Source organism: Panthera pardus, unplaced genomic scaffold (assembly GCF_024362965.1).
Source record: "Panthera pardus isolate Hobbes unplaced genomic scaffold, ASM2436296v1 HiC_scaffold_17, whole genome shotgun sequence".
Classification (NCBI taxonomy): domain Eukaryota; kingdom Metazoa; phylum Chordata; class Mammalia; order Carnivora; family Felidae; genus Panthera; species Panthera pardus.
This window is the reverse complement of record NW_026526732.1, coordinates 123,724,215-123,750,868: the sequence shown is the minus strand read 5'-3', so window position 1 is coordinate 123,750,868 and position 26,654 is coordinate 123,724,215. Positions and strand designations below refer to the sequence as shown.

Below are 26,654 nucleotides of genomic sequence, written 5' to 3'. Positions count from 1 at the left end.
ATGGTATCACTGATGAATTCTACCAAGCATTTAAAGAAAAATGAATGCCAAGCCCTCTCAAAATTTTCCAAAAAATGACAACAGGGCACTCACAAACTCATTTTTACAAGGCCAGTATTATCCTGATACCAAAGCCAGATAAAGAAACTACAAAAGAAGGGGTGCCTGGGTGGCTCAGTCAGTTAAGCATCCAACTTTGGCTCAGGTAATCTCATGGTTTGTGAGTTCGAGCCTCGCGTTGGGCTCTGTGCTGACAGCTCAGAGCCTGGAACCTGCTTCGGATTCTGTCTGTCTGTCTGTCTGTCTGTCTCTCTCTCCCCTCCCCACTCAGGCTCTGTCTCTGTCCCTCAAAACTAAACAAACATTAAAAATATTTTAAAAAAAGAAACTACAAAAGAAGATTACAGACCAATATCCCTGTAGAATATAGATGTGAAATTCTCAAAACAAAATATTAGCAAACTGAATTCCACAGCACAGTAAAAGAATCATACATGATCAAGTGGGATTTATCTCCAGGTTGCAAGGATGGTTCAATACACACAAATCGATAAATGTGACACACAACATTGACAGAAGTTAAGACAAAAATCGTATCTCAACAGGTACAGAGAAAGCCTCTGACAAAATACAACGTCCTTTTATGATAAAAATGCTCACGGTATTGGGTATAGAAGAAGCACATCTCACCACAATAAAGGCCATTTATGACAAGTCCACAGCCAACATTAAACTCAATGGTGAAAGGTTGAAAGCCTTTCCTCTAAAATCAGGAGCAAGACAAGGGCGTCTACTCTCACCACTCTTATTGTATATAGTACTGGATCCTAGCCAAAGCAATCAGGCAAGGAAAATAAATAAAAGGCATCCAAATTGGAAAGGAAGAAGTCTTTGCCTACAGATGATATGATTTTATATGGAGAAAATCCTAAAGACCCCACCAAAAAACTGCTAGAGCTAATCAACAAGTTTAGTAAAGTTGCAGGATATAAAATCAACAGTTGCATTTCTACACACTGACAAAACATCTGAAAAAGAAAATAATCCCATTCCCAATAGCATCAATTATAATAAAATACTTAGGAATAAATTTAACCAGTAAATATCTGTACACTGAAATCTATGAGATTTTGATGAACTGAAGAAGTGGCGAATAAATAGACACTCCAAGTTCATGGATCAGAGGAATTAATACCGGGGCACCTGGGTGGCTCAGTAGGTTAAGCATCCGACTTCAGCTCAGGTCCCGATCTCATGGCTCATGAGTTCGAGCCCCACGTCAGGCTCTGTGCTAACAGATCAGAACCTGGAGCCTGCATCAGATTCTATGTCTCCCTCTCTGTCTGCTCCTCACCTGCTCATGTTCTGTCTCTGTCTCTCAAAAATAAATAAATGTTAAAAAAAAAAAGAAGAATTAATACCATTAAAATGTCAATAGTCTCCAAAGTCATCTATAGATTCAATGCAATCTCTGTCAAAATTCCTATGGCATTTTCCACAGAAATAGGAAAAAAATAATCTTAAAATTTGTATGGAACCACAAAGATCCCAAATAGCCAAATTAATCCTGAGAAAGAATACCAAAGCTGGAGGCATCAGACATCTTGAACTATATACTACAAGCTATACTACAAGGCCATAGTAACCAAAACAGTATGATAGAAGCATAAAAACAGACGCACAGCCAAATGGAACAGAGTCAAAAGCCTAAAAATAAACCCTCACATATATAATCAACCAACATTTGACAGGGGAGCCAAGAATACTCAATAGAGAAAGGACAGTCTCTTCAATAAATGGTGTTGTAAAAACTGGATAACTACATGCAGAAGAATGAAATGGGACCTCTCTCTTACACTCACAAAAATTAACTCAAAATGGGCTAAAAACTTAAGTTTTATGTTTTATGGCTAAAACAAAATGGCCATAAAACTCCTAAAAGAAAACACACGCAGAAAAGCTCCTTGGCCTTGGCAACATTTTTTTGGATGACACCAAAAGCACAAGCAACAAAAGCAAAAATAAGTAAGTGGGACCACATCAGACTACAAAGCTTCTGCAAAACAGAAGAAATAATAACAAAACGAAACGGGAACCTACAGAAAGGGAGAAAATATTTGCAAATCATGGATCTGGTAAAGGGTTAAGAGCCAAAAATACATCGAGAACTCGCACAACTCAGAAAAACATCACCATCATCAACAACGACAAAACACCCGATTAAAAAATGGGGAGAGGAACTGGACATTTTTTTCAGAGACACAAACATGGCCAAAATGCACCCCAAAACACCACTAATCATCAGAGAAATGCAAAACCATAATGAGGTATCGCTGTCCCCGTTAGAGCCGCTCTCCTCAAAAAGAGTTAACAAGTGTTAGCGAGGACGCAGAGAAAGGAAACCCTCATGCGCTGTTGGTGGGAATGTAAACTGACACAGCCACTACAGAAAGCAGTACAGAGATCCCTCAAAAAATTACAAACAGAACTACCATATGAGGCCGCAGTCTCACTTCTGGGTAGGTATCCACAGATACCTCTGCCTTCATGCTCACTGCAGCATTATTCACAAGAGCCAACATATGGAAACAATCGAAGTGTCCTGGCAACAGAAGAGTGGATACCGATGACACGGCTATATATATTCAATGGAATATTATTCAGCTTCTATTAAATACACTAAGCTACCAGAATTCAGCTATCTTCAAAAGATCAGTAACACCCGCAGCTGTCTACTCTAACATTTCTCTACAGGTTTTTCAGAAATGTCTGGAGAAGAAGGGTACAAGAGGGCCTTTGAAATCTTTAGTCAGTCTACTCTGCTTTGTCCACTAACACACACCACAGGAAAAGACGTCTCGCTGAAGAATGACCTACTCCCACAGTAGAAGGACTTTCCTTCCATCGGAGCAAAGAAAACCAATAGGACGTCTGAAGGTTTGCAGCAGTCTGTCCTCAGAGTACTGCGTCGGATTACAATTTAGTTAACAGTAAAAATAGGACTCTTTTTCCTCCAGGAGATTGTAATGATACAGAAGTCAAAGCCCCAAAGCAAATCTAGTGACAGCCTCATTATTTTCATCGTTGTAAGTGTTGTTACTGTTATTACCAACATTTCAATACAGTGCAAATAGAGAGCTCAGAGGAAGGCAAGTCCATTATATCAGAGGACTGCACGAAGGGAGTCGAGACGCACGTACTGTGCATTTGGACCTTGATCCTTGGCATCGACCTGAATGTTGCCGAAGGATTTACAACTTGTTTGGTATAAAATCTGAAGAATTTCAAAAAATCAAAATAATTGTTATTAAATTCTTTGGCTGACTGGGCCACAGTCCAATCACCTCCACTCACTTCGCTAAGCCTCCTCTCCTTCCAGATGTCTATGTGCAGGTGTCCCCTTTGCTCTAGGCACATCCAAGTACCTGCAGTTCCCCCAATGCCCCATTCTCGATCTGTGCCATTGAAGGTGTTCCTCCTTCTGCCTGGATGACTCCTGATAGTTTTTTGGTTTTCCCTGACCACTCTCCTCCCAAACTGGTCAAGATCCTCTGTGCCCAGCACACACGAGGCACTCAATAAGCGTCTGTGGAATGCACGTAGTAAGAAATGAATGAGTTTGTCAAAATCATACCAGGAACAGGGTTAGCAGACATCAGGGGTCTACTTTTGACCTCTTCTTTCTTTCACAACACTCTTCTTTGACAAGTTTAGAGAGTTCTCAGAATTATGAATACATGAATATACAACGGCGAGGAAAGAGTGTTGGGGAGTAGGAAGAGAGAATGGAAACACTGAAAGATCTGATAAAGTATCATTGTATTATCGAGCAGAGGGATATTCAGGCAGAAGTAATTCCAGAATTGTAAAGAGAACCAGGATCCAGCAGAAACCAGCTAGCTAGACTCTAAAATAAAGTATTTTTGTTTCAGATTTTTAAAATTTATTTTGAGAGAGAGAGAGAGAGAGATCACAAGCAGGGGAAGGGCAGAGAGAGAGAGAGAGAGAGAATGAATCGCAAGCAGGCTCCACACTGTCAGTGCAGAGTCCAACATGGGGCTCGAACTCACACTGTGAGATCATGACCTGAGCGGAAACCAAGGGTCGGATGCTCAACCGACTGAGCCACCCAGGTGTCCCTGATCTAGATTTTTAAGCGATGGAGATCAGTGTTTAAAAGTTACAAATTTCAATGATGTATTTTAATGGTTTTCCAGAATGCTGCCAGGGGAATATGTATGCAGTCACCTGCTATGTCTATCCACTGTGGGTGGTGCTTCCGGCTCACCTCCTGGCTTCAGAATCCTCTGCAAACCGCTGGGGCAGTCCACTTGGCACAAGAGCCTGAGCGGCATCTTGGGAGGAAACGCATCCTACGGAGGGTCACTGGTCAGATACTGACAAGGCTGTCTTGGTAACGAAGCTTTGCACAAGAGGGGTGATGTTAAGGGTTGTCACTTGGGACTCTTCATGGTTCAGTCCCCTGTGGGTCCCAGGGAGAAAGAATGTACTCATGAAAAAAGAGGATGTGCTTAAATCTACCTAAGACATCGGGGTTGTAGGAGAGGAGTGCTCTGCAACCTCCCCAACACAGAGCAGAAAGCAACAGACAGGCATTCTCAACTTTTCCACAGACTACTGTGTGGAATCTGGGCCCTGCGAGGCTCCTCTGCACCGGCAGTGGGGCCCAGCGGAGTCTGGAAACCCGACGTAAGCACCAGCCATCTCTGGCAAGCAGTGACGCTGGCCATCAGCACCCTGCAGATGTAGCGGCGGATGTCTGGTAGCTGTGGTGGCACCGGCCCTCCCCAACAAAGGGGGATCTGCTCGAGAGGAGTATCCCCCCAGATGTCCTGAAACAACTGGCCAGAATTATCCACGAACGTGAACTACTGGAACTCTTGAAAGAACTGCCCAGGTATGGCTGTATGTCAAAGGTAGACGATACCGCAGGGAATGTGCGAGGAGCTGGGGAAGGAACTGGCAAGACATAAAAACTAGTACAAAGTACTGCGAGCGAGGGTTCACGTGTGGATCTCTGGAGCACAGAATGGTCCCTGGTTAGCAAAGATAGGAGACAAGTATATCCAAATTGGTAAGTCTCAAAAATAGATTTGCAACACCTTAAAAATGATTTGTGAATTAATTCACTGGTCCCATAGATATCCGCCAAGTTTAAGGAAACTGACATTTTACTCTACAAACATGTATTCGTAATGGTGAATATAATAATATTAGTTTATTTCCAGTTACTTTGCAAATTATGGCCTTCTCTCCAAGAGCGTGGAAATAAAATCCAAAAACCCATTGCTTTCATAACATTCTGGGCTCATTAAAAGACACTGAATAACTTGCCAGTTTTGAGTGACTAAATGAAATCTGCACAAGAAAACAAAGAGTGTCAATTTCATAATTAGAAAATAGAGTCTTTCAGTGATTCGATACTGAATATGTAAGGAACAGAAAAGGCCAGTAACAATGCCGTTAAGGTTGCGATTCAAGATACTTGTAATGATTATTACAACTTCTACTTCCACAGGAAGTAGTGAGTGAATATAAAACTCCTTGGAGATTTAATCCAAAGCCAGACAGTTGTATCCAGGACACCCTGGAACTGGACCAGTTTCTGAATTTGGGGACATGGGGAAGAATAAAGCTCTTTCACAATTAACAACAGAATGAAAGGAGATTCTGTTCGTATGTGCCCTGGTTATCAAGTACGGACCAGAGGGGAAGCAGGTTGGTTATTCTGCATGTGTAAGTGGTATCCTTTTGAATGTGAGAACAGAGGAAAGCTTTTAATGATTTCTTGGAAAAAAAATGAGCCAGATTTTATTTCTAATTGTTTAAGCAATAATCATACCTACCTATATCTGTATGTTCTATTTTCTCCCTATATATTTTCTATAATATATTTCTATAATATATTGATTTCGGCTCAGGTCATGGTCTCTCGGTCATGAGTTCAAGCCCCGCATAGGTCTCTGTGTTGAGCATGGAGCCTGCTCGGGATTCTCTCTCTCTGCCCCTCTCCCCCACTCACACATGCTCTTTCTCTCTCTCAAAAAAAAAAAAAAACCAACAAATAAATATTGTCTCTATTATAATAAGATTATATAATAAAAATTATAATAGAGAAAATACAATATTTTATTTTTATTTTTTAAAGTTTATTTTTATTTATTTTGAGACGGAGACAGAGAGCAAGCAGGGGGAGGAGCAGAGAGAGGAGAGACAGAATCCCAGGCATGCTCCGTGCTGTCAGTGTAGAGCCCGATGCGGGACTCGATCTCATCAACGGTGAGATCATGACCTGAGCCGAAATCAAGAGTCAGACACTTAACCAACTGAGCCACTCAAGCATCCCTAATTTTTCTTTTTAAATATAGCTTTTTAGAGCTGTATCATTCTAGAAATGTTAACTGCTATAGTGTTTTCCCTCCCAGTAACATTAAGAAACAATGATTCTGGGCAAAGGAAGCAGTGGAGGAGAAACATTCCTGGGTTTTCTTCAAGAAGATTCTGGATGCAGACTTGTTTTTGGGAAGATACGGCGGAAGCAGCAACTGCAACAGTTACAAGAGCCTGGCTTCCATTTCTGCCACCTGACAAATGCTTCTACCTGTCTCTCAAATAGTAGCCCAAATTAGCCTCTGGAGAAGTAAAGACTTAAGGAAAGTTTCCTAGGCTTACTGCATGAAAATAAATGTGTGTTGCATTTGAACATATTAGGAAAGTTAAAGAAGATGTCAGGCTACGAGGTTTTTGTTTTTTAAAGGAGAGAAGTCTGGCCAACTCATCTACATAGCGTTAAAACAGCCCTAGGACTGAAAATGGAAGTGACTCCCACATAGGCTTGAAGGTCAGATAATGCTGTGCTGGGCTACACAGAGGGCCGGGCAGCATGTGGCAGGAAACGCTTTGTGATTCTCCTTGGCTGTCACAGGAGGAACAGGCCAACTCCCACATGAATCCCAGACTCAGGGACGAAGCGTTATATTGCAGATCTCTGGGACAGCCACCAGGAACCTGATTCTTAAGTAGACAGCCTCCTTTGTTTCACTAGACAAACTAGGAATTGTGGGAAAATGGGAGCTGTTTATTAGTATCTTCTTCATGCCCATTGTCTCATTAATATAGGACTCTTAAGTCCAAGAGACTTAGAAGGTAGCAGCTGGTGACAATCAGAAGGAAAAAACCTTACAGTGCTTCCTTACAACTGCAAGGAAAACCTTATAATACTGATTTGCCACTTTTTCTAGCTTTTCCCTCTGAAGGACTGGAGTGAGTTGTTGGATTTTCACCTAACTGTTCTTTCTAGCTTACTACTCCTTCAGTGTCTAGAATTCTCTAACATAGGAGTCACCTGAATAGGAGTCCCTTGAATGTATTCACAAAGAGGGCTATTTAACTCCATGACAACAATGGTCACTTTGGCTTGCATCTTTGAGAATAAAACACATTCGTGTCAAACCTGTAAGGACAAGCTTGCATGCACTTAGCAGGATGTCAGAATGTAGGATAAACTCAATGTTATATATATATATATATATATATATATATATATATATATATACACACACACACACACACATACATATATACACATACATATAAGTATGTATATGTACAAATGTATATGTATGTATATATACATATGTTAATTAAAAACCCTATTTATCAAAAATGAGCTTTCCCAATTCCATGGGATCTCTTAAAGAGAATGCCCATACATTTAGCCACTTAGAAAACATAATTGCTTCATTACAATGTCAGTAACTGTCATAATGAAGCAGAATGTGAATTAAGAATGTGAATTAAGAAACCCAGGTTCTTGTCTTAACTCTGGCACCAACAAGTTCTGTCATCTTGAACCTCATTTACATAATACAGGGGAAAAAAACACCCTCCCTTCTTAAGATGACTGAATTAGCTGCTGTTAAGTGCCATTTGCTCAGAAACAAAGATCTTATGACAAGTATTCGTGAAACACTGATATGGCTTAAGATGTCCTACTGTACTTTAGAATCAGTAAAATAAATACACCTTTATCCATGTGTAATTCTAACATGATCAGTGGATTAATGAAATGAAATTTTTATCTTTAGCCACACTCTTAACTCATACAAAATCGCCTCTAGCTTTGGACAACATATCAAAATTGAAGAAATAACAGGATTTACTGCCAGTTTATAAACTGTAGCCTGGTTTCTTCATATGAATTTTAACAAAGCTATATGGAGTATTAATACTATATCTAACAGAGTAACTATCCCTCTAAAGAGGAACTGTCTTTCCTTACATGGAGATGTAATATCTTTAGGTAGAACAACATTAAAAAATATTTGGAATTTTTCATGCGATTACATCTCCATTTCACAAACTTAACATTTCTGTGTTTTGTGAAAAATAACTTTTAAAATATTAGAGTAAAAATTAACATATTGGGGTTCCTTTCCCATCACAAAGCACTACAAAGTCATAAAAATTAGCCCTGCATAGTCCAGAATTTTTGTTATGAATAGCCACATAGAAAGGAGAAACACAGATTGATGTTTTCAACCTCAGATGAATCAAGGGGCAGTGTACTGGCTCTCATAATATCAGAGAATCACAGACCCCTAACTCAACTTTCCACCCAAAGCTGGAAATAACTGCTTTCTACAATAATTCCAATAGAAATTCACCCATCGTACTGGAAAAACTCCAGAGAAAGACTTCTCACTAATTTGCAAGGTAGCACATTCAGTTTTTAAAATGTTTTTTGTTTTTGGGAAACTCTTATTTTGAGCTAAAAAATCTTTCTGTATTCAAGTGTTACCCATCAATCCTGCTTCTTTCCTCTGACATCATACACAGCTAGTATTCTTTTTCATCTGAGAGCCCTTCAGACATTGATGACAGGCATTTCACACCATGCTCCAGCTTTCCTGGCTAACCAGCCTCTGTAAACCCACCTGCTCCCACCCTCCCTTCCTCCCCTCCCTCCTCCCTACTGTGTCCTCTGACCTTCCCTTCCTCCTTCCAGCCACAAGCATCAGTTGAATGCGTTAGGTAGTAGACATATGTCCATATATAGCACAAGAGCTCTAGACCCTTACACTCTTCGGCATTCCTTTCTGGATTTATTCTAGTTGGTCAATGTCTTAAAAAAGTGAGCCCTCAGAAGTGAACATTTCCAGAATGTGACAGAACTATTACCTCTTACTCTGAAAGCCATATTTCTATGGAAATAACCATTTCCTTTTGCTTGTAACTAGATAAAAACTTCCCCTCTGATACCATTCCTCCAAATGGACCTAATTTGGACTGTATTTGAGGGGTGGGGAGAATCTACAGACACTTGGATTTCTCTTCTCTTCCATCCACCAAATGAGGGCTGCGAGTTTCTTTATAGCAATGTATAAATTGCTTTGGTTGCTTTGAGGATTTGGTTTTGCTTTAGATTCGGATGTAGTATTTTAACTCCATGATAGATTAAAACAGGTCCGTGTCGTGGCTGCCCTGATAAGCTACTACTTGACTTAACTATTTACTGACTCCTCAGTCTGGCCACTTTCTGTTTTTCTTTTTTTTTGTTTTTGTTTTTTAACATGAAATTTATTGTCAAACTGGTTTCCATACAACACCCAGCGCTCATCCCAACAGGTGGCCTCCTCAATACCCATCACCCACCCTCCTCTCCCTCCCACCCCCCATCCACCCTCAGTTTGTTCTCAGTTTTTAAGAGTCTCTCATGCTTTGTCTGGCCACTTTTTGTAAAGAGATTTTATCGTCAGTGAGAAGCAGGTATAGACAAATGGGCTGATTGTCAGAGGACTTCAGTCCAAAGTATCTCCCTCAGAAGACTAAATTGCCTCCAAGTTATAATAATGGTCATAGGCTTTTTCTCTTCCTTTCTTTTCTTATTAATTGGTTTATGAAAAAAAGGATTAAATTCTCCCTCATGAGTTATCAGTTTCTATGAAGCTTGCTTTTTTAGGGTATTTTTTTCTTAAAACAATACATCTAGGAGTTCCTAATTTCAGAAACAGCCTGCAATTTCTTCATTACAGGCTGATTGATTTCTTCATTACAGAAACTACTGGTGACAATAATAAGTGAAAATTGTTAGAAAGTGCTTAGTGGGTACCAACTGTTGTATTTACTGGGCATATTAATATTACATCCTACTATCTCACTTAATTCTCTCAACTACTCTGCAAGATAGGCATTTTATCTCCCTTGACAGATGAGTAAAGTGGGGTTTAAAGAGGTAAAGCAAGGTGCCTAACTTCAGAGAGGTAGTAAATCATGATCCACCACTGTTTACAGGAATGCTCTGCCTTCCTGCCACTCACTCACACGGGTGTCTGGGGCTGGTGGGGGGGGGGGGGGTGTCACTTAAAGCTATAGTTTGAAGAGGTAGCCTGGAACCCAGTGTGGTCCATTGCAAAGAATGAGACTTCACAAGGGTTCTAGTCTTGATTCTGACACTCAGTGGCATTGTCTCCGAGCAGTATCTTTGCTCTCTATAAAATGAGAAGAGTAACCCTAGTTTCAGAGGATTGCAAAGACATCTACGATAGGCTGGACACTAAGAAGAAGCTAAACAGACAATCATTCATTCAGTGTCCTGCATTTTCAAATCCCAATTCAGGGGCATACCTTATTATCTCCCACTGCCATCATACTTGGATAACCTAAAGGGAGTGACTACACACACACACACACACACACACACACACACACACGAAATATCCTTTCTTTAATTCATGCTTGTCTCAACAGTGAAAGAGTTCTGTAACTTGAAAAAGTGCTCTCCAAGCGTGTGCTATTATGATGATCACCATCTGGGATGCTGCCAGAAGTTCCTCTGAAGGTGCTCAAAAATGGAAAGTGTAATTATTCTATTTTATTTGAAAATGAACTGATAGGGAGTCAAGCCATGCAAGACACTAGAAGTCCCCCAGATAGGAAAGAATTTTATGTTGGAGGGCATCAGGGACTTTGACCAGAAACCCAGAGACTTCATTGTGTTTGGTCCAAAGCAGTCCTCCAGCCTTGCTGGGACCAGTCCTCGATGCAACAACTTCCCACCAGCCAGGCTGGCCTATTCGCGGCCCTCAACATGTCTGATGGCTCTTCCACTTTTCCCACCCACCTCATCTTAGTCTCTTCTGACACTGTCTCTTCCTAGATCGGGCAAAAAGTCCTATATTGTCCACTTATTTCGTTTTTACCCATACACTTAAGTTTATAATCAATTTTCACTACTTCTAAACTGACAGGGGAAAGGTGGGAAGAAAAAAGTAGGGAAACAAACATCCATTCTCTTTCCTCGTTATTTCCAATACAGTCTACAAATCCAATTTGTATGGATTTAAATTATTATCCACTCTACATAAGGTTTTAGTAACTGAAATAATGACAATCCAGTGGGAAAGGCAGAGAGCAGAAGATATGTTTTCTTATAGGGTAAATTTTTTAAGGATTAAGGCATTAGATTTAGCACCATTAAGAAGCTCAAGGCATAGGCAATTTGATGTAGGCAGCTGGGCAAACAGCTAAGGTTTAATCTGATTATGTGCAGCTCCCAGGATTTTCTCAAGTTATGATTCAAATCCATGCAACAATTTTCAAACTACATTCCGTTCCGTAACATGAGTGCATCTATAGGTAAGAACTATTCAGCAGGAAAAACGGGTTTGAAACTAGCAAGGAGCTTGGTTTTTCATTTTCCGCTAATTAACAGACCCCATGCAGCCGGAAAAGGAACTAAATATCAGAGAATGAAATTTTTATTACTCTTTCATTCTCTCCAGGAAAAGTCCTGAATGTTAAACTAAAATCCACTGTCACAGGAATACGAAGATTTTAAAAATGTACGTAAATGTAATCTAGTTTAACAATAACAACAACAAAATCTCTATTCCAGGCGCAGAGAAAAAAAAAGTTAGGATTGTAAAGATGAATCTGATTAAGTTTCTGTGGGTAACAGCCCCAGTTTTGAGTATTCACTATCAGCTAGCTTAGCTTGCATATTATGAGGAACTTTGTATGTAGGTTATCTCATGTGACCCAATCTCTACCATGTGTCATTATACACATTTTATAGATGACGTAATTGGAGTAGAGAATTGAACCCACGAGTGTTCAATTCACAAAAATTTGAAGTTTTTCAAATGTCGACAACGTGAAAACAAGGGAATACTGACATATTAGTTCGACCCCTTTATGACCTCCTTATCCAAGCTCTCCCAGCCCAGGTATTATGGAAATCAGGTTAATCTTCCTAAATGACACTTTCATCATTTGACTCTCCACTCCAAAAACTTCATTTACAAAATCTAGAAGGAACTTCTTAGATTCAAGACTCCTCAAAAATCTGACTTGACCCATGTCATAATTCTGTTGGTCCACAGCCTTCACGATTCAAAAGACATTTATTGAGCATCTAATGTAAGCTAGGCTCTGCGAGGATATAAGGCCCTGTCTGTAAATTGCTCACAGTAGAGTATTTCTCAAATATATCTGTTATTGCTCTGTGGATCCTTACCCAGTCATCTCCCCTAAATGGAATGTTCTGCTTGATTCTACATTCACCCTTTTTCTTATATATCAAAATCTAACCTAGTCAAGATCCAGTGTCGATCCCAATCCCTTCATGAAACATATGCTAAATATGTTTGTTAGTTCATTCCTCTGATCCCCTAGAATACCAGATTCCAGATTTACGTGGACTTGATTCCTGGAATGCAGATTCCAAAGCCCCTCGCTCAGAGATTCTAATTCAGTGGGTATGGCTTCATCCAGTATGGGAATGTGCATTTAAACACCTGTCTAAATTCCCAAGTTCTGGCCCCCATCTACCCATGTCACTTCCCAGACAACTGGTTTAATTTTTTCTCCTCTCACTGAATTGACTCATCTGAGTTCTCTGGTGTCACAGACAAAACCTTGGCTTCAGCCTTATCAATCCCGATGATTTTGGCTCCTCAATTACCAACCACCTCCTGGTCCTGATCACATTCTTGGCTCAATAAAGAAGTTAGCCCTGATGTAGGCTGAGACTATTTTTATTCTTTTTTTAACTAGTATGGCTGCTTTGCACTGGTGAGCTTGAAACAGACTTCAGGCAGTTAAATCTCAAAAAAAGTTGCAGCTCATGCCATTTCTTTTTAGGAGTCTGAGTACAGAAAACACCAAGGGGAAGGGGGGAATGCTTATCCTGAAACATTCAAAGAGGTAACAATTCCCTAGCCCATGGAGAAAGGGATGTGAATTGGCCTCTAAGGACAATCTTGACTGGGATGTCCTAGAAGTGGAACCGAGTATTTTCTGACAGCCCAGCACACCATCCTTAAGCATAACTGCACTCCTGACATCAAAACGGTCACAAAATACGCAATTCCCCAAATCAAGGAAGCTGCTGGCTCCAAGAGAATGAATCTTCCCTGTAACAATTTAAGGAAAGCCCCTGGAATGAGAGCAGAAAAGGTCAAAGTATAGGCTCCTTCTTTGTCCTGCCATGTCTTGGGGAATACTGCACAGACCTCTCATAGGCAAAGAAAATAAGCTGATCAGAACTTTTTCCGGAAAAATGAAAATGACCTAATTTTATTTTTGCATTATGGACAACTTCTGTTTTCTTCTTTAAAGGTTTGAGTTAATTTTTAATCTGACTCTAACTAACTCTATCTAACTTCTGTGTAACTTAACAGTCAATAAACCTTGGACCCTAGTAAAAGACTCAGGGTCCCCAAGTGGCCTTAAAAGCTGTTAAACTCAAAGATTCTATTAACCAAATTCCGCTCAGCAATATGGAAAAATCAATAACTTAAGTCTTTAAGTATTGCAAGTCAACTCAAATGATAAACTGTCATTATGAAACAAAACTTATGTGCAAAGCTACCACTCGTCTCTCTGATCAATGTCTTAATACTGAAGTCATTCTATTTAAAAACAGCAACCACTTTATTTAGTTGAATATTTATTACTTAATTGTCTACTATGAGTGTCCTATTTATTATACTAAAAGATTACACTTGTAGAGTATGTATATGTACATACGTTGTCCATAATCACTTCCATTTACAAAAACACTTTCCCTTGCTGGCTCCACTTTCCACATATTTGAAATGGACCTTTAGGTTTTACATATTTGTGTATATATGTGTGTATATATGTAAGTACATACCTAGGATCTATGTAATATGTAAATACAAATATTATGTACATAAATACAAACATATATTTACCTATCTATCTATCCATCCATCTATTCTTATAATTAATGGGGAAGAAACTACATGGGGAAGTCATTCTGATTTTCCTATTGTCACCTACGATAATGGTAAAAAGTACTATTGCTTTCATCAGATTTATATAAGAAAAGTACATTTACACTGGCTCATGGATAAATCTATATGGAATACAATAGGTTATATTTTTGGAATCAGAAGGTTTATACCTGGTTTTGCTACCTCTAGTATGTGACTTTGAATAAATCACTTATCTTTTTTTGAAACTCAATTTCCTCACCTATAAAGTAGGTCTACTGATACAGGACTTGCCTCTCTCAAAAGTTGTTTATAAGACTTCAAAAAAGATACATGTTTTTTAATGCAGTTGTACACACATTAACTGATTAATAAATGTAAAACAATATTACCATGTTTATAGCATATTTAAGTGACTAAAGCCAGAAAAGACAACATATATGTAAAAACCAAAATAATTACTCAGTAAATTCACAAATCATAGGTTTGTTTATACTACTATTAGGATATTCATTTTTTTTAAATTTCAGTAAGAATTTAACACTGTTCTAGATTTCATTATGTAAAGATAACAACATAATCTAGCCTCATCGACAAATTATATTATAACAAGCAAATGTAACTATAGAAATGGATACACATTTTAATTTCAATAAGTATTTATAATAAAATTATACATTTCATTACTTAAAAAGGACATAACCTGACCCCTTCCACAAATACAATGATTGTGAAATATAAATATAGTTGTAGGAATACAGATGCATTATTCACTGAAAGGTTACACAAACATATGTGCATGGATAAAACAGCTACATTACTGAAACATGCCTAAGCTAAAATGTGATAAAACATTGTGAATGCATTAAGAGATACTAGTCTTTAAAAGAACTGTACTGTGGGTATGTTTGCAAAGCAGACTGATGAGAAAAGAGCACTGCACTGGGAACCAGCACAACCGGCCTTCACTTTATCAGCAAACAACTGTTTAGCATTTACTATAGGTCAGGCATTAGCATAGATGCTTGAGATGCTTTACTGAGCAAGGCAAACAAAAATCTGCCTTCATGAAGCTTGTAAACAAAGCGGGACATGAAGGGACAAAAATCATTTCACATAATAAGTAAACTAGTAAGATGTACAAAGTGCTACATAAATGAGTAGTCATTAGATTGTAAGTACTATGAAAAAATACAGCAGTGTAAGGGGATCAGGCAGGTGTGAATATGGCAGGGCAGGTTTTAGTTTTAAATAGAGTGGTTAGGGTAGGTCTAATTAAGAAGGTTATTAAGCAATAACTGAAATGAAAAATACACTAAAGGGAATCAACAATAGATTAGAGGATGCAGAAGAAGAGATCAGCAATCTGGAAGACAGGGTAACGGAAAGAAAGCACCCAAGCTGAACAGCAAAAATCAAAAAGAATAATAAAAGGAGGATAGGTTAAAGGATTTCTTGGACAACACCAAGGAAAGGAACATTTTCATTATATGTGTCCCAGAAGGAAAAGAGAGAAAGTGGCAGAAATCATATTTAAAGCAGTAATAGCTGAACACGTCACTAACCTAGTGAAAGAAACAGACTTCTAGGTTCAAGAAGCACAAAAAGTTTTCAAAGAAGATGAACAAAGGAGGCCCACACCATGGTACATAATAACTAAAATGTTAAAGATTACAAAGAGAGAATTTTGAAAGCAGCAAGAAAGGAGAAACTAATTACATATGTTCATGGTAAATCTCAGGAGGCTGTCAGCTGATTTTTCAGCAGAAGCTTTGCAGGCCAGAGGGGAGTGGAATGATATATTTAAGGTGCTTAAAAGGAAAATGCTTGATGCTCTACCCAGCACCAAGATTATCATCCAGAATAGAAGGAATGACAGACAGTTTCCCAAACAAACAAAAGTTAAAGGAGTCATCGCCGCTAAACTGGCCTTACAGGAAATGTTACAGGGACTTCATTAAGTGAAGAAGAAACAGTCATAATTAAGAAAATTAGGAACTTTTCAAAATTAGAAAATTATGAAAAGACAAAATTTCATAAGGAAAGGCAAACACACAGTAAAGAAAATAAACAATCACTTATAGAGCTACTATGCATATAACAGAACAAAAGCAGCAAAGTCAATTATATATTAAAAATTAGTTAAGGGAACTCGTAAAATAGAAAGATGTAAAATATGACAACAAATACGTAAAACGTGATGCAGGAGTAAAAATAGTTTCCTTATAATGTGTGTGAATTTAAGTGACCATCAACTTAATATAGACTGCCATATATTTAAAATGTTATTATGAACCTCATGGAAAGCACAAACCAAAAACCTATAATAAATGCGTTTAAAAAAAGAGAGAAAGAGAACCAAACATAACACTAAAGAAAGTCCTCAAGCACAAGGAAAGAGAGCAGGAAAAAAAAAAAAAAAAAAAAAAAAAAGAAAGAAAAGAACAGAGAACTATAAAAGAAAAAAAATCCCAGATAACAATTAACAAATGGGAGGAAGTATATATCTATCAATAATTACTTTATTTTTATTTATTTTTTTAATGTTTACTTATTTTTGAGAGAGAGTGAGAGAGACAGAGTGCGAGCAGGAGAGGAGCAGAGAGAGGGAGACAGAATCTGAAGCAGGCTCTAGGCTCTGAGCCGTCAGCACGGAGCCCAATGCAACGCCCGAACCCCCAGACCTCGAGATCATGACCCGAGCTGAAGTCGGACCCTTCACCGACTGAGCCACCCAAGCGCCCCTATCAATAATTATTTTAAATGTAAATGGTCTAAATGCTCTAATCAAAAGATGTAGGATGGTGGGGGGGGGGGGGGCTGGGTGGCTCAGTCAGTTATGTGTCCTATTTTGGCTCAGGTCATGATCTCACAGTCCATGAGTTCGAGCCCTGCGTCAGGCTCTGTGCTGACAGCTCAGAGTCTGGAACCTCCTTTGGATTCTGTGTCTCCCTCTCTCTCTGCCTCTCCCCGCTCGCTTGCTCTCTCTCTCTCTCTCTAGCAAAAATAAACATTAAAAAAAAAAGATGTGGGATGATTGAAAAAAAAATGATTCATATATGCTGCCCACTTCAGATCTAAAGACACATACAGATTGAAAGTGAAGGGATAGGAAAAGATATTTCATGCAAAGGAAGGAAAAAAAAGCCAAACTAGCAATACTTATATCAGACAAAACAGACTTTAAAACAGAGATGGTAACAAACAAAGACTGGCATTACATAATGATAAAGGGATCAATATAACAAGAGGGGTGGCAGAAGAGGGGGAAAGAAAAGATCAATGAAACCAAAAATTGGGTCTTTAGAAAGATAAACAAAATTTATAAATCTTTAGCCAAACTCATCAAGAAACAAAGAGAGGACCCAAATAAATAACATCAGAAATGAAAGAGATGTAACAGCCAACACCACAGAAATGCAGAAGATTATGAAAGATTACTATGAAAAATTATACGCCAACAAACTGGACAACCTAGAAGATATGGGTAAATTCTTAGAAATGTACAATCTTCCAAAAGTGAGTCAGGGAGAAATGGAAAATCTGAACAGACCAATTACTAGTAACAAAATTCAATCAGTAATCAAAAAACTTCCAGTAAACAAAAGTCTAGGACCAGAGGGATTCACAAGTGAATTCTACCATACATTTAAAGAAGAGTTATCATCAATTCTCAAACTATTCCAAAAACAGAAGAGGAAGGAAGCTTCCAAATACATTCTATGAGGTCAGCATTACTGTGATACCAAAACCACACACTACCAAAAAAAAAAAAAAGAAAAGAAAAGAAAAAGAAAAAAGAAAAAAAGAAAGAGAAAACTATAGGCCAATATACCTAATGAACATAGATGCAAAAATCCCCAATAAAATATTAGCAAACCAATTCCAACATCACGTTAAAAGGATCACCATGATCAAGTGGGATTTTTTTTTTTTTTTAATGTTTATTTATTTTTGAAGGCGAGAGAGACAGAGTGTGAGTGGGGGAGGGGCAGAGAGAGAGGGAGACAGAGAATCGGAAACAGGCTCCGGGCTCTGAGCTGTCAGCACAGAGCCCCATGTGGGGCTCGAACCCACGAACTGTGAGATCATGACCTGAGCCGAAGTCGGACGCTCAACCAACTGAGCCACCCAGGCGCCCCTTTTTTTTTTTTAAATTTTTTTTTTTTTAATGTTTATTTATTTTTGAAGGAGAGAGAGACAGAGTGTGAGTGGGGGAGGGGCAGAGAGAGAGGGTAGTGGGATTTATTACAGGGAGCAAGGATGGTCAACGTCTGCAAATCAGTCAACAGGATATACCACATTAACAAAACTAAGGATAATAATCATATGATCATGTTGATAGATGCAAAAAAGCATCTGACAAAATTTAACATCCAGTTGTGATAAAAATGTTCGACAAAGTGTGCTTAGAGGGAATATACCTTAACATCATAAAGGCCATATATGACAAACCAGAGCTAATATCATACTCATTGGTGGAAGAACAGAAAGCTTTTCCTCTAAGATCAGGATTAAGACAAGAATGTCCACTCTCACCACTTTTCTTCAACATAATACTGGAAGTCACAGCCACAGCAATCACACAACAAACCAAAATAAATGGTATCCAAATTGGTAAGGACGAAGGAAAACTAGTTGTAGATGACAGGATACTATCTATAGATAACCCTGAAGACTTCACCACAACACAATTAGAATAAGTGAATTCTGTAAGATTGTAAGACATAAAATTAACATGCAGAAGTCTGTTGCGTTTCTATATCCTAATAACAAAGCAGAAAGAGAAACTGTGAAAACAATTCCATTTGTAACTGCACCAAAAAGAATACTTAGGAATAAACTTTACCAAGGAAGTGAAAGACCTATGCTCCGTAAAGTATAAAACACTGATAAAAGAAATTGAAGACACCACAAACAAATGAAAAGATATACCATTCTCATGGACTGGAGGAATAATATTGTGAAAATGTCTATATTACCCAAAGTAATCTACAGATTCAATGCAACCAACATTGAAAATGAAATACAACAGCATTTTCACACATCTCAGAACAAATAATCCTAAAGTTGCTATGGAACCACAGAAAACCTTCAATAGCCAAAGGAATCTTGAGAAAGAACAAAGCTGGAGGTATCACAATCCAATTTCAAAATATACTACAAAGCTACAGGAATCAAAAGAGTATGGTACTGGAACAAAAACAGACACAGACCAATGGAACAGAGCAGAAACCCCAGAAATGAATTCATGCTTATGTTGGTTAATTAGCCTATGACAAAAGAGGCAAGAATATACAGTGGGGAAAGACCATCTTTTCAATTAATGGTGCTAGGAAAACTGAACAGCTCCATGCAAAAGAATGAGGCCGGACCACTTTCTCACACCATACACAAAAAGAAACTCAAAATGGATTAAAGACCTGAATGGGAGACCCCAAACCATAAAATTCCTAAAAGAAAATATAGGCAGTAATTTCTTTGACATCGGCCTTAATAATATTGTTCTAGATCTGTCTCCTCAGGCAAGGGAAACAAAGGCAAAAAAAACACTATATAAATAAAAAGCTTCTGCACAGTGAAGGAAACTATCAACACAACAAAAAGGCAACCTGCTGAATAGAAGACATTTGCAAATGATACATAAATAACATAAAATTCAACACCAAGAACCCCCCCCCCCAAATAATCCAATTAGAAAATGGGCAGAGGACCTACCTGAAAAGAAATTTTTCCAAAGAAGACAGACAGCTGGCCAGGACACATGACAATATGCTCAACATCACTAATCAAATCAAGACTACAATGAGCTATCATCTTACGCCTGCCAGAATGGCTAGGATCAAAGAGACAAGAAATAACAAGTGTTGGAAAGCAAGTGGAGGAAAAGGAACCCTCTTGCACTGCTGTTGGGAATGCCAGCTGGTGTGGCCACTGTGGAAAACAGTATGGAGGTTCCTCAAACAATAAAAAATAGAACTACCATATGATCCACTAACTTCACTACTGGGTACATACCCAAAGGAAACGAAAACACTAATTCAAAAAGATATATGCGCCTTTTTTTTTTAAACTACATTATTTATAATAGTCAAAATATGGGAGCAACTCAAGTGTCCAGCAGTAGATATGCAGATAAAGAAGATAATGTGTATAAATACACAACAGAATATTACTCAGTCATAAAAAAAAAAAAATGAGATTTTGTCATTTGTGACAACATTGTAGGACCTAGAATGTTACGCTAAGTGAAATAAGTGTGACAGAGAAATACAAATACCACATGATTTCATGTGTATGTGGAAAAAAAAAAACACAAAGCAAATGAACAAAGAAAAGCAGAAACTGACCCATAAATGCAGAGAACTGGCGATAGCCAGAGGGATGGGGCGTAGGGGATGGGCAAAATGGGTAAAAGCGAGTGGGAGACATAGGCCTCCAATTATGGGATAAATAAGTCACAGGGATGAAAGGTACAGCATGCTGAATATATATGGTCAATGAGAGTGTGCTACTGTTGCATGATGACAGACGGTAGCTATGCTTATGGTGAGCACAGCATAACGTACAGGTTTGTCGAATCACTACGTTGTACACCTGAAATTAATATAGCCTTGTGTATCAGCCATACTTCAAAAAAAAAAAAAAAAACAGAGCGAGAGAGAGAAAACTTCTCTGTTTCCCAAGACTATTTTGATCCTAAGATCTGTTTTCTCTCAACAGTTAAGAAAAAAAAATTATATAAAAAAAAAAAAAAGAAGAAGAAGGTATTCAGAAGACAGCCACACAGCTCTCTGGCAGAAAGATGCAGCCAGCCAGCCAGCGGGAAGAGCCAGTGTAGAGGCTCCACTGATTCTGCCAAAACGATCTCGTGAAAAAAAGAATACCCCATTTTGCAGGTGAGTAAACAGTGTCTCAGAGTGGTGCGATTAAGGGAACAGAGCTAGTCAATAACAAAGCCAGGACTAGAAAGAAACCAGGTTTCTTGACTCTCGGTCCAGTGCTCTTCTTCTGTCTCGTACCTTTGTTCACCAGGCTAGAGGAAAGTGTTCTGTTTCCTGCAAAGCCCCGAATAAATGTAAGGTGTCACCACTGCTGCGGTTGTTGTTATTATTATCATTCATTGGGTCCACTGATATTTCTTGAAAGGTAACTAAAGCTCAAAGAATAATTTCACTGTCCCTTCCCATGGTTGATTTTTCTCCTTCCTTTATCTGTGCATCTTTCCGTAGGTGGGTCATTTCAATAACAGATTTTCAGGTAAAGGAATTATGTATCTTTGGATATTTGATAATGGTGTGAAACCCAGGAATAAGAGAATGGAAGAATGTGAAGCCCAGCGCCTGGGCGGTCCTGGGCAGTAGAGAACTTACCTCTCTCCAGAGGCAGGAAGGAGGCACAAGGAATGGGAGCACAGCACAGGAAGGCAAGAGGGAAGCCTTGGAAATATATTAGGGCTAGAGCCCCCCACCTTTTATTTTATTTTAATGTTTATTCATTTTGAGAGATGGGGAGAGAGAGCATGAGTGGGGGAGGGGCAGAGAGAGACGGAGACATAGAATCCGAAGCAGGCTCCCAGCTGTCAGCACAGAGCCCGACACGGGGCTCGAACCCACGGACCGCGAGATCATGACCTGAGCCAAAGTCGGACGCTTAACTGACTGAGCCACCCGGGAGTCCCTAGAGCCCCCCCTACCTTTAAGCTACTAACTGAAAATGAAGCCTCTGGCCTTGAAATAATGGACCTCAAGGAAAAAGGTTAAAAACTAAGGGACCACAAAGGAGGAAACCTGTTAAAAAAAAAAAAAAAAAAAGGCAAGACTAGTGGATAGGGGGTTGGAGAAGAGAGGAGACATAAAGATATTTTCAAGTAAAAATGTGAGATTCTACACGAAACCATACAAGAAGGAGAGTGAGAATCAGATTTCAGACACAGTAGACTTGAGAGCTGGTGGAATTACTAACAGCCGAAGGGAACAGAGAGGACAGGGTGAAAGGCGAGTAGCTGACTTTTAGTAACACGAGGTTTAAGGTGGCAGTGCGATTCTCAGGAGCGGGGAGGGTCCGGCAGGTTAAGAGGGAAATTTGGAAGATGAGTATCATTTGGGGCTGTTTTGTCTGCACAGTAGCTTCTAACCACATGTGGCAAACCAGCACTTGAAATTGTGGCTAGCCTGAACTGAACGTGCTGTCGGCATAAAACACACAACCAGATTTTGAAGATTCCATGTGGGGAAAAAAAAAAAAGAATGTAAAGTATCCAAATTTTTTTTACATGATTACATGTTGAAATAATATTTGCATGAATTAGGTTAACAAAATATATATTTTTTAAGTTTACTCATTTATTCTGAGAGAGAGAGAACCAGTGGGGAAGGGGCAGAGAGAGAGAGAGACAGACAGACAGAGGGTCCAAAGCAGGCTCTGTGCTGACAGCAGAGTCTCTGATGCAGGGCTCAAACTCATGAACCGTGAGATTATGACTTGAGCTGAAGTAAGACGCTTAACCAACTGAGACATCCAGGCACCCCATAAATAAAATATATTACTAAAATTAATTTCACAGTTTTACTTTTTTAGTGTGACTACGAGAAAATTTAAAATTGCATATGCAGCTTGCATATTTCTACTGGACAGTGCTGATATAGAGCAATACTAGATACGTTTCAGAATCACGTAAAGGGACAAGAACGCTGAGGTGAATCACAGACATCATTCTGAGGTCTTTCAACCAGAAACAGTCAGATAGGGGAGAAAGAACGCATGTCATTATAAAAGATAATATTTCCTGAACACTCGAAGAACTACACTAGCCACATTTAATGTGTTATCTCATTTGTTCCTCCCAACAACCTTATGAAATGATACCATTCTTCTTTTTTTTTTTTTTTTTTTTACAAAAAAACAAAACAAAACAAAAGAAAAAAACACTAAGTTCTGAAGAAGCTAATCTGCCTAAGGTCACACAGTGAAATCTTGGTGTTGGGAGTTCAAATCCTTGACTGACCCCAGATCTCAAGGTCTAAATTGCCACACGAATTCCAGAACAATTTATACTTTGCAACTCTTAAATTGTTAGATTTTAAATGGTCATGTTGAAACTAACAATTTATTAGAATGGTCCATTGTCAGGAGTCAGCGACATACCAGTGATGTCCCAATTGGATAAAGGAAAAATACAAATGTGTAAAAATTTTTAACTTCAGAATTTTGCCGAGCTACTCACGTTGGCATATTTTCACCCTGTTTAGTTGCAATAAGAGATTACTGGTGCAAACTCTTGCCTCTTATCAACATCTACTCCTAAAAATCCAAAACTTTCAAGTTAGATGGTACATTGTCCAAGGGAGATGATCCTGGGCACGACCCTCAACAGAAGGGCCCTGTTTTCTGAATATAACTAAATATAGGATATGGAGCCACTTATATTTTAAACACCCTGTGGAGTATCTGACCCTCCCCAACGGTGATTATAATGTTTTGAAGGGATGAGTTATACAATTAAAAAAAAAAATGTTTTTTTAAGGGAGCTGGATTAAATTTCAACCGTTTGTTGAAGGAACAAAAATTTAGCTTACCCAACAGGATAATTTCTATGCCTTGAAAATGCTATCCTTTGAGGAATAGAAAGAAAAAAAAAAACGGCTTGATTTTTTGACTGGAATCATTGCATAAAATCTCCTAGAAATATAAATTGGGATCAAAAGAATGAGGGGTCTTTCATGTATGTTTGGTGGTTGGATTTAATTTCAAAGACAGACTTATTCTTTCCTTTACATCTTTACTTTTTACTACCTATCTGGCCAAGACAGCAATTATAGAACCGCTAAACTTGAACAGTGATGGCTATAATAATCACATCATTTTCAGGAACTTGCCCATGTAAATTTTACTACGCAGTTTGGCTCAGATTGTAAAAACACATGTATCCAGGCTTAAAACAAAGGATTGCTATCCATTTACATTATAGAAATGGGAAAACAAAAGGAATTTGAAGGAAAAATATTTGCTTTGGAATAAGATTAATTAGCAGACCTCGTGATAGGCTGTTCATGTTGGACTTAGATCCAAAACAGTATCCTTCTGAACGGACCTACTAGTTTATTTTTGAATTTAACCCCCCCCCCGAAAACTTCCCACTCACAGCATCATTTTTTTTTTTTTTTTTGAAGTGTGAGGACTTGTATGTGGACATATATATAAAAAGATCTCCTCTGAAAACCCAAAGTTTCTGAAAAACACTTTCCTATAAAGGTAGTATCACAGTAGTATAGGGTAGTGTTTGTAACAGCTAGCCCTTTATTTCGGTTCTTTTAGATTAATTCCCATGACTCTTCCATCCAATTAAGGTGATATCCTTGGACTTGGGTCCTTACTCATTACAATTCATAATAATTTGTAACAAAGGCTCAGGCCCCCAAGGAGAGAGCCTGCTAGCACTAAAAATGCTTTGTCCTTCCCAGTGCAAAGGTGTTAAGAGCATGAAGTGATAGACCCAGGTATTGAGACGGCCAGCTATATTTTCATCATTGAGGGTCACCACGCTGAGTCCCTCCTTTCCAAGAGTACCCCTCCTCTCAAACTTCCCTTGAGATTCTCATCATTACAAGCGTCAACTGGATAATCCTTGTAACTGCCTTGCCGCTTCCCTTTTGTACATCACCATTAGCATACTGTTTTATTGGGTTAATTTCCTCTTCGATGTACCGAACACACACTATGTGCCAGGCACCGTTTAGGTACTAGAAATACAGCAGTGAACAAAAGGACAAAAATCTCTGCGCTGACACATTCTAGTGGGGAACACGTTCAGTAAACAAGGTAAACAAAAGAGTGTGTTAAATAATACATGACGAAAAGAAAAAAAAAAAAAAATGAAGCAAAAAGGGTAATATGAACTGTGATGGCTGGGGTAGGAAAGACCGAAATTTTAGAGAGTGGCCAGAGAAGGCTTCACGTATAATGAAGTAGATGGTATGCGCCTGAGAGGATAGAAAGAGCAAAATCTAGGACTGATCAGTGTCAGCAGGAGTGGGGAAAAGAAAGGAGATTAGCATATTTTAACATGCCCGGTAGTGGAGAAGAAACCATATGGAAACCACATCACTTTCTCTTTTTGTAGTCCCAGAAACAGGTTCTTCTGCCAAAACTCTCAGGCAGTTCACGGGATACGGAGGCACGGGGACACACACGGACACACGCACCCCTCTCTGTCCAGGAACAGAGCTTAATGGCCAGCAGAAAGCGTTAAGAATTCAGAGTCAAGTACTGGCCTGGGAAACCGGGAACGAGAGTAGTTGTCGGAAAGGACACACCAGGACCCCCAGCCACCCCACCCCACCCCATCCCCGTTTACAAAAGGAAACCTCCCCGACTCCGCGATGCAACCCCAGGGAGGCCGGGGCAAGCACGCAGACACACCCCCGGGATTGCAGGCACGGTGCAGGGAGGAAAGGAGGGACGGATTCAACCGTTAGAGACAAAACCCCAGAATTTCCCGAGGCAGGGTCGGCACCGCGCGAGGGAAAGGCCGTCCCCCACTCCAGGGGTCGAAGGCCGGGGGAAAGCAGGGTCCGGGGGACGAGCGGGAATGGCCGCCGCGGGAGCGGGGGGCGGTTTCGTCGGGCATCCCCGGCGCCCGGCCGGCCGCGTGCTTGCAACAGGGGGCTGGACGCGAGCGGGCGCCTCGAGGTGCCGGGGCGGGACCGCGGCCCCGGACAAAGATCCCGAGACCGCGGCCTCGACCCGGCCCGCGCGCCCCCAACCCAAACGTTCACCGCCCCCTCCCCAGGCCCGCCCGGCGCGACGGGTTCCAGCGGTCGAACCCGCAGCTCCCGCGCCGCCGCCCGCCCGGCCCCTTCCCGCCCAGTGCGTTGGTCGAGGAGAGAAAGGAGAAGGGCGCCGGCGGCGCGCGGCGCCCACTCACCATGATCCGCGGCGGCTGCGGCGCGGCGACCCCGGCGGGCGGCGATGCGCTGTCCAGGGTAGCCGGCGTCCCTCTGCCCCGCGCTGCCGCCGCGCCCGCTCTACTTACCCACGCCCACACCCACGCCCGGCGCGCGCACGCCCGCCCTCCTCCCCGCCCCCTCGGGCTCGCGCTGCTCCCGCGCGGCGCTCCGAGCTCCAGGGCCGTTTCGGGCGCCCGCCGCTCCCCGCCCCTCCCCTCGCCGGGGCCTCGCGGGCCGCGGCGCGAGGAGGGCGGCGGGGGCGGGGCGGGGGCAAGCGAGACGGAGACCCGGGCGGCCTCGCGCGCCCCCTCCCGGGCGCCCGGCTCCGCCCTCGCCGCCGCGGCGCCCCCTGCCGGGCGGGCGGCGATTTGCAGGCCCAGCCGGCGCCCGCCTCGTGGGATGGCCCAACGTTCGCAGAGACTCGGCGCGGACCCGCCGCCCGCCT

General features: G+C 40.4%; 1 protein-coding gene across 1 annotated transcript in view; it reads right to left on the bottom strand.

Moving 5' to 3' along the window:
• Positions 1 to 26,449, bottom strand: part of ELOVL2 (ELOVL fatty acid elongase 2) — a 64,247-nt gene extending 37,798 nt beyond the window's left edge. Inside the window, exon 1 of the mRNA XM_019420123.2 lies at positions 26,188 to 26,449. Within this exon, the coding sequence (XP_019275668.1) occupies positions 26,188 to 26,190 (3 nt within the window). The 5' untranslated portion in view covers positions 26,191 to 26,449. The remainder of the gene's footprint in view (positions 1 to 26,187) is intronic.
• Positions 26,450 to 26,654: the final 205 nt, after the last annotated feature.